The following is a 10,096-nucleotide window of genomic DNA, read 5'->3' as shown; positions in this document are numbered from 1 at the left end:
CATCGATTCATGGAAAATTCGTATGCAACTACTCATTTCTTTTAAATTTTTATGTATGTATACACACATAAGGCCTATTTACTGAATAACAATGGTAAAAAATTACCTGACCGTTTTCAAGAGGGAAAACCTTGAATTTTGAAGAACTTAAAAGTAATTAAAGGCACCCCAGAAGTCGGGAAAGCTCATTTCCCGCCTTCTAGGAATCGAAATTTTCACGGGGGAGGACCCCCGGACCCCCCTCCTTTTTGGGGTTCATCGTTTCATAGAAAATTCGTATGCAACTACTCAATTTTTAAACAATTTTTATGTATGTATACACTTAAGGCCTATTTACTGAATAATAATGGTAAAAAATTACCTGACCGTTTTCAAGATGGAAAAACCTTCAATTTTGAAGAACTTAAAAGTAATTAAAAAACACCCCAGAAGTCAGGAAAGCTCATTTCCCGCCTTCTAGGAATCAAAATTTTCACGGGGGAGGACCCCCAGACCCCCTTTCTTTTTGTGATTCATCGATTCATGGAAAATTCATATGCAACTACTCATTTTTTTAAAAATGTTATGTATGTATACACACATAAGGCCTATTTACTGAATAACAATGGTAAAAAATTACCTGACCGTTTTCAAGAGGGAAAACCTTGAATTTTGAAGAACTTAAAAGTAATTAAAAGACACCCCAGAAGTCGGGAAAGCTCATTTCCCGCCTTCTAGGAATCGAAATTTCAGGGGGAGGACCCCCGGACCCACCTCCTTTTTGGGATTCATCGATTCATGGAAAATTCGTATGCATCTACTCATTTTTTTAAATTTTTTATGTATGTATATGCAGCTAAGGCCTATTTACCGAATAACAATGGTAAAAAATTACCTGACCATTTTCAAGAGGGAAAAACCTTGAATTTTGAAGAACCTAAAAGTAATTAAAAGACACCCCAGAAGTCGGGAAAGCTCATTTCCCGCCTTCTAGGAATCAAAATTTTACCGTGGGGAGGACCCCCGACCCCCTTTCTTTTTGTGATTCATTGATTCGTATGCAACTACTCAATTTTTTAAAAATGTTATGTGTACAGACACATAAGGCCTTTACTGTAATAACAATGGGAACAAATTACCTGACCGTTTTCAAGAGGGAAAAACCTTGAATTTTGAAGAACTTAAAAGTAATTAAGACACCACAGGAGTCGGGGAAAAGCTCATTTTCCGTCATCTAGGATGGACCCCTCTTTTCTTTGGCGCTTATCGATTCATTGAAAAAAGAATACGATCTGCAACTACTCATTTTCTTAAGGTATACACACATAACAGGCCTATTTACTGTAATGAGAAAGTTTACCTTACCGTTTTCAAGAGGGGGAAAACCTTGAATTTTGAAGAACAAAGTCATTGCATGATTCATATTCCCATTCATCTTATAAGTGGGGCCCCCCCCCCCACTTTAAAAAACGTTCCGCTGGCCCTGAGTATTTGTTATTTACTTTGTAGGTCAATGGTATGAAGAAGATTTAGATGACAATGATTTTTTGCGAAAGGATTTTCCAGTGTTGTCATCAAACCTAAACTGCAGAAGAGCATGTATAGGCCAACAAGAATATGAAGGTACCAATAAATGTATGGCATTGGCAACATACAGAAATGCTGGATGCATTAACATTGATAGGTTAAGTGAAGTATACAATCAACATGAACAAACTGCAAGTGCAAGTTTGAATTTAGAAAAGAAAAATGAAGAGTTGAAATATAAATGTGAACATTGTGGAAAGAAATTTGATTTAGCTGCATTGACTTCTCATTTAGGAATTAAAGCTGAAGAGAAGCAATTTGAATGTGATTATTGTGTAAAGAATTTTGACAGTAGAAGTGAATTGGAAGCACATTTGTTGATACACACTGAAAAAATAACACCATATGAATATGGTGATTGTGGAAACAGCAATGATGATGATTTAGGGGAAAACACAGAAAAGACAACATGTGAAAGTGAAAGTTGTGAAAATACGTTTGAAGAAAGTGGTAGATTAAATAATGTTACAAATGGAGCAGACACACCATATACATTTGAACATTGTGGGAAAAAATCAAATCATTATGGTGTGTTAAATAAAAGTTTAAATATGTCCAAAAAAGACTTGGTGTTTCAATGCCAACATTGTGGGAAAAAATGTAATAGCAGTACTATTTTAAAACTACATTTGATGACACACACCGGAGAAAAACCATATGCATGTGAACATTGTGAAAAAAAATTCAGTAACAGTGGTAATTTAAAAAGGCATCTGAGGATACACACAGGAGAAAAACCATATGAATGTGAACATTGTGGAAAGAAGTTTAATCAAAGTGGAAGCTTAAAAACACATTTGATGATACACACAGGAGAAAGACCCTATGAATGTGAACACTGTGGGAAGAGATTTAAGTGTAATGGCGAGTTGAAAGAGCATTTGATGGTACATACAGGAGAAACACCTTACGTCTGTGAACACTGTGGAAAGAAGTTTAAATCAAATAGCAATTTTAAAGTGCATTTGAGGACACACACAACAGAGACACCATATAAATGTAAATATTGTGGTAAGAAATTTAATAGAAGTGGTCATTTAAACAAACATCTGAGAATACACACAGGATATAAACCATATGAATGTGAACATTGTGGGAAAACGTTTACTCAGAGTAGTAACTTGAAAATCCATTCAAGGATACACACAGGTGAAAAACCATATGAATGTGAACAGTGTGCAAAGACGTTCAAGTGTAATGGCGAGTTGAAATTGCATTTGAGGGTACATACAGGAGAAACACCTTATGACTGTGAAGACTGTGGGAAGAAGTTTAAAATAAGTAGCAATTTTAAAGTGCATTTGAGGACACACACAGCAGACACCCCATATAAATGTAAACAGTGTGGAAAGGAGTTTAATAGTATTGGTTATCTTAGAATGCATTCAAGAGTACATGCAGAAAAGAAAACTTCTGAATGTGAACATTGTGGACAGAAGTTTAAAGAAAGTTCTGATTTCAAAAGACACACGAGGACACATCCAGCAGAAACTCCATATGAATGTAAACATTGTAAAAAAAAAATTATAGACATTGGTAGATTGGAGACACATTTGAAGATACACAAAAAGGAAATGCCTTTTCAGTGTCAGCATTGTGGAAAGACATTTAATAGCGGTAAAATCTTAAAACTACATCTGATGACACACACTGGAGAAACAACATACACATGTGAACATTGTGAAAAGAAGTTCAGTAACAGTGGTAATTTAAAAAGGCATTTACAAATACACACTGGAGAAAAGCCACATGAATGTGAACTTTGTGGAAAGAAGTTTAATCAAAGTGGAAGTTTAAAAGCACATTTGAGGATACACACAGGAGAAAAACCATATAAATGTGAATATTGTGGGAAGAAGTTTAATCAAAGTGGAAGTTTGAAATCCCATCTGAAGATACACTCTGGAGAAAGACCATTTGAATGTGAAAATTCTGGACACACAAAAAAGATGTCATTTCAATGTCAGCATTGTGGAAAGAAATTTAAAAGTAATGCTGATTTACAACTTCATTTGAGAACACACACCACCAGAAAAACATCATTTACATGTGAACATTGTGAAAAGAAGTTAAGTAACAGTGGTAACTTAAAAAGACATTTACAAATACACACTGGAGAAAAGCCACATGAATGTGAACATTGTGGAAAGAAGTTTAATCAAAGAGGGAGCTTGAAAACACATTTGAGAATACATACAGGAGAAAGACCATATGAATGCGAACACTGTGGAGAGAAGTTTAAGCAAAGTGGAAGTTTGAACAATCATTTGAAGATGCACACAGGAAAAGACCATTGTGGGAAGAATTTAAATCAAAGTGATAGTTTGAAATCCCAACTGAGGGCTCACTTAGGAGAAGGACCATACTATGAAAATTCCAGATACAAATGCAAAGAAAGCGATAATTTTAAAAGACAAATGAGGACACATCCAGTAGAGACATATGAATGTGGACATTGGCAAAAGAAATTTAAAGATCATGTTATATTGAAAATGCATTTGAAGACACACACAAAAAAGATGTCATTTAAATGTCATCATTGTGGAAAGAAATTTAAAAGTGATGCTGTTTTACAACTTCATCTGAGGACACACACCAGAGGAAGATCATATACATGCGAACATTGTGAAAAGAAATTCAATAATAGTGGTAATTTAAAAAGACATTTGAGGATACACACTGGAGAGACATATACATGTGAACATTGTGAAAAGAAATTTAACAACAGTGGTAACTTAAAAAGACATTTGAGGATACACACTGGAGAAAAACCACATGAATGTGAACATTGTGGAAAGAAATTTAATCAAAATAGTAGCTTAAAAACACATTTGAGGATACACACAGGAGAAAGACCCTATGAATGTGAACATTGTGGAATGAAGTTTAAGCAAATTGGAAGTTTGAACTATCATTTGAAGGTGCACACAGGAGAAGATAAACCACATGAATGTCAGTTTTGTGGAAAGAAGTTTGATAGCAGTACCATTTTAAAAGTGCATCTGATGACACACACTAGAGAAAAACCATATACATGTGAACATTGTGAAAAGAAGTTCAATAATAGTGGTAATTTAAAAAGACATTTAAGGATACACACAGGGGAAAAACCACATGAATGTGAACATTGTGGAAAGAAGTTCAATCAAAGAGGGAGCTTGAAAATACATTTAAGGATACACACAGGAAAAAGACTCTATGAATGTGAACATTGTGGAATGAAGTTTAAGCAAATTGGAAGTTTGAACATTCATTTGGACGTGCACACAGGAGAAAATAAACCGCATGAATGTCAGTTTTGTGGAAAAAAGTTTGATAGCAGTACCATTTTAAAAGTGCATCTGATGACACACACTGGAGAAAAACCATATACATGTGAACATTGTGAAAAGAGGTTCAATAATAGTGGTAATTTAAAAAGACATTTAAGGATACACACAGGGGAAAAACCACATGAATGTAAACATTGCGGAAAGAAGTTTAATCAAAATAGTAGCTTAAAAACACATTTGAGGATACACACAGGAGAAAGACCCTATGAATGTGAAAATTGTGGAATGAAGTTTAAGCAAATTGGAAGTTTGAACCATCATTTGAAGGTGCACACAGGAGAAGATAAACCACATGATTGTCAGTTTTGTGGAAAGAAGTTTGATAGCAGTACTATTTTGAAAATGCATTTGATGACACACACTGGAGAAAAACCATATACATGTGAACATTGTGAAAAGAAGTTCAATAATAGTGGTAATTTAAAAAGACATTTAAGGATTCACACAGGGGAAAAACCACATGAATGTGAACATTGTGGAAAGAAGTTTATTCAAAGTGGAAGCTTGAAAACACATTTGAGGATGCACAGGAGAGAAAACACATGAATGTGAGCATTATGAAAAGAAATTTAAGAATATTGACAAATTTAAAGTACATTTACCGTGTACACACAGAAAAGACTTTCCATGAGTATGAGCATTGTGGAAAGAAATTTAAAAGTAACTTTTATAATGTATTTGAGAACACGCATCGGAGAAAACTTGCATGCATGTGAACATTGTGGAAAGAGCTAATCAAAGTTGTAATTTGAACAACCATTGGGAGAATAATAAACACAAGAGAAAATCCATATTATTAATTTGAACATTGTGGAAAGATGTTTACTCGAAGTGGTAGCTTGAAAACTCAATTGAGGATACACTCTGTAGAAAAACCCATTTGCATGTGAACATTGTGGAATGAACCATTTGAACAACTATATGAAAATACACACAGGGAAAAAAAACCATATGAATGTGAACATTGTGAAATGGAGTTTAGTGTAATGATGGTTTGATAGGACATTTAAGAAGAGTACAGGCAGGAGAGACACCTTATGACTGTGTGAGCACTGTGGGAAGAAGTTTAAAATAGTAGCAATTTAATGGTGCATTTGAGGACACACACAGGAGAGACACCATACTGTATATATTTCAACAGTTTGGAAAGAAGTTTAAGCATATTGATTTTCTAAAATTACATTCAAGAGTGTTACTGTTTTAAGTCTGTTTTTGAGGATATTGTACGTGGATAATACCATATAAATGTGAATATTTTGAAAATTAATGTAATCAAAATGGTTTACAAAGGCATCTAAAAATACACACAGGAGATAAACCACATGAATGTGGACATTGTGAAAAGAATTTTACTGAAAGTGGGAGCTTAAAAACACATTTGAGGACACACAGGTAAGCATACTACAGGATACTCATCATTATGGATCTAAGTATTGTGTAAAGCCAAGTTTAAAATCGTTAATGTATATTAGAAGACAAACACAGAAGAGACACCGTATGTGAACAGTTTTGTTAGAAATTTCAAAGCTGTACTCTTGAAAAAAACATTTGAGAAAGACCATATAAATGTGAACATTGTTAAAAAAAATGTAATCAAATTTTCATTTGAAGACAGGAGAAATTCCATATGAATGCGAACACTGTGGGAAGGCATTTAAGTGTAATGGCGAGTTAAAAGGGCATTTGATTTGAAGGTACTGTACATACAGGAAAGACACCTTACCAATGTTAATTTTGTGGAAATAAGTTTAAAACCAATGGCAACTTTAAGGTTCTTCTGAGAATACATTTATAAGAGACACCATATGAATATAAACAATGTGGAAAAGAGTTTAGGCATAATTCTTTATTATACTGTACACATTGGAAAATAAATATGAAAGGCACAGTATGAATATGAACATTGTTGAAAAAGATACTATGTTGACACACAAAGAAGAGATTCTATCATGATTATTCGTTTTATTATTAAAAAATTAAAAGTGCATCTGTGGACAAAAGAACAAAAGAACAAAATGAAGTAAATTAGGCCAAAAAATATGAAGGATACATGTAGGGGAAAGATGGTGGAAGTTGAAATATTATAATAAAATTGGACACAAATATTTGTATTTTAAAACACAAAAATACCAAAGATTCTACAAATGCCAACAGTAATGACAAGTTATCATTATTACTCTTAAATGCAATACAAACTTACTAAAGTTTGTTGCACTTACAGTATTGATAATTTTGCTCTTACTAAAGAGAGACGGTGAATGTATTGTTATGTGTGCTCTGTACCAATGCTAAATTATGTATGAAATAATAAATTAAAAGATTACAGAATATTAAAAATGAAAACCGACAAGGAACCTGGTTGTAAGATATTGTGAAAATATGTTTCTGTTTTTTATGGGGCTACTTGTATCTTCAGTATAATTATTTACAAAACGGTAAACTCTGTTGGAGATGATGATAATAATTATGATTATGATGGTGGTGATGATAACAATGGTGATCAGTTGCATATCCAGGATTTTGAAAAGAGGGATGCAGAATAGAAATATTACATCCATTGAACGGAAATTTAGGGATTGAGCGTGTTGATATGGCTATACTGTAAAATGGTTGTTAATTTCTAAGTACAGTTAAACTTGCCTAAGTCGACTTTGCCAACTCAAATAATTTCTAAGTCGATCTTATTTTACATACCAATTAAATTGTTTTGTTTTCACTTAAGTTATATATATTATAAATTGAGTAAGCCCTTATGTTTGTGCCGATTTGCCGTCCACGCGTGCACAGCTCTGGAACAAATATATCGTAGCACCATTCTTGTAAATTATTATTACTGGCATATTTTGATCTAAAATTTATGTCTATTAAATTATCATAAAAAACAATTTTACGAATCTACAAAATATTGGACGATATTTATATGAGAACAGTTTTAAGGCTTGTATTCGCCAGTGACGTCATGGTAAAATCGTATATAATCGCCTATAACTTCATTAAAAAAAGAAGCCAAAAAACGATTTTAAGGTTGATTCCATTATTAATGGCATACAAAAATCCTCTCTAGAACAAAAAATCATATTGCTAGTTCTCTTTTAATACATGAAAATATTGTAACAATTGTGATTTATTAGTCAGTCAATTATGGGTACTCATTGCTACAATAAATTTTTTTTCTAATTATATCATATGCTTTATAATCATTTGGGGGATTCCTTGGTAACCGACGTTACAATTCATCCTTTAATTATAGTCACTTTATATTAAAAACATAAAAAATCTACAGGGGAATTATTTTTTATTGCTATATGGTAGTACTTTGGGAATGAAATATAGGAATTAAAAATGTTAAATATATATATATATATATATATATATATATATATATACACATCTCATCTCCAAGAGATAGACAAAAATAGGCTATAAAACTTTGATTAATAGAGCATTGCTTTGGCCTTTTTTTCGACTTTGCGTAAAATATAAATGGTTCTGTTTTCAATTTTCGTATGCAGGTCTCTGTTTTTAAATACTGTATAAAGAACAGCACCACCATCACCATTCTCGGATATGACACGTTGTTTGTTGTTATTTCGCGACGTCATCAACGAGTACAATACATTCATTATCCACCATCAACGAAACTGCCTTAAAAAAAAATTGGTTCGTGTGGGAATCGAACACACAACCGCCATGTTTGCTATTTGCTATCCACCATCAACTAAACTGCCTTAAAAAAAAGAAGAATCTATGAATATTCAGCTTTCCGTTTACTGGGGGGAATGAACAACAAGATATTTGATTGGTGAACAGCCGAAATGGCAATTTAAACGAAGTCACTAAAAAGAGGTCGAAATGCAGCCTCTACACGCGGTGGGTGGTCAGCATACCACCAATAGAAAAGTGAAAATGACGGTGACCTTTTTCAAGCAATACAATTGAAACAAATACTAAAGCAACCAGAAAAGAATTGCCTTCCAAATGCAGAAGGAAATACAAAAATCCGACTTTCCAAGTATTTGCTAGATACGACTGTGGAAAGACAAAAAATGACCTAAAAACAGCTAATGTCAGCGTGAAACACTTTTACTAGGCTATTCTTGCTCTTGAACGATACGGTAATGTTGCAAGAAGAGCCATTTCGTATTTTTGGAGCTTTTTTGATTTGTCAATATGTATGGCTGATAATTTTACGTTATTTTGTCAGGTCGAGGTGATTTCACTTTATTTGACAATAGACTGATATTATTTCCACTCACAATAGTGTTGTTGTTTTGTATACTAATACAAAAAGTGAAAGTTAAAAAGGGGAGAAAAGCAAAAATCTCTTGAATGATTTTAAAAGTCGTGTACTTGCAAAAAGACTAAATTAATCATTGTTTTAAGTTTGAATATCGTGTTGTTAATAATAATAATAATAATAATAATAATAATAATAATAATAATAATAATAATAATAATAATAATAATAATAATAATAGGCCTTATAATAATATAATATGCCTATTAATAATAATAACAATAATAATAATACTAATAATAATAGGCCTTATAATAATATATGCCTATTAATAATAATAATAATAATAATAATAATAAAGATTTGTGAAGCGCAAACATCTCCACCTAAATAGGTGCTGGGCAGTGTCAAACAAGCAGTAGAGATAAAAACAAGATACATATCACAAGAAGAAAATGTAACAAGACTCATCATTTTATTACTTTACCTTCTCATTTTTTTAATCACAGTTATACCAATGTCTTTCGATATTTCCTTTTTTTTCTTTCTCTTTCTTACACTTTCCTTTTTTGTCATATGTTTCCTTATCTTTTTCCTATTCTTTCTTATGTTTCCTTTTCTTTTTTTTCCTTTCTTGTGTTTCCTTTTGTTTCTATGTTTCATTTTCTGTTTTAGTCTCTCCTTTTCTTTCTTATGCTTCCTTTCCATTCCATTTCTTTCTTATGTCTTTTTTCTTATTCTTTTCCTTTTCTGTCTTACGATTTTCATTTCTTTTCCTTTTATCTTTTCTTCCCCCTTTCTTTCTTATTTTGTAGTGAAAATCAGGGCCCCCGTGACCTTTTTCAGGGACCAACGTTTCTCTATTGATTTAGCATCACTAGATAAAAAAATGAACGGGCGGGCGTGGGGAACCTCCAGAAAAATGGCGGAACGTCCTTTAAAGTTGGATAAGCTTCTCTTA

General features: G+C 32.8%; 1 protein-coding gene across 1 annotated transcript in view; it reads left to right on the top strand.

Moving 5' to 3' along the window:
- The window catches only part of LOC117125258 (zinc finger protein 721-like), a 12,409-nt gene extending 5,146 nt beyond the window's left edge, over window positions 1-7,263 (top strand). Inside the window, exon 3 of the mRNA XM_033271719.1 lies at window positions 1,489-7,263. Within this exon, the coding sequence (XP_033127610.1) occupies window positions 1,489-5,444 (3,956 nt within the window). The 3' untranslated portion in view covers window positions 5,445-7,263. The remainder of the gene's footprint in view (window positions 1-1,488) is intronic.
- The last annotated feature ends 2,833 nt before the right edge of the window (window positions 7,264-10,096 follow it).

Source organism: Anneissia japonica, unplaced genomic scaffold, assembly GCF_011630105.1.
Source record: "Anneissia japonica isolate Jap-2015-1 unplaced genomic scaffold, ASM1163010v1 scaffold466_len1169948_cov191, whole genome shotgun sequence".
NCBI classification, from domain to species: domain Eukaryota; kingdom Metazoa; phylum Echinodermata; class Crinoidea; order Comatulida; family Comatulidae; genus Anneissia; species Anneissia japonica.
Note: the sequence above shows the minus strand (reverse complement) of the source record. Positions and strands in the feature narration are given on the sequence as shown.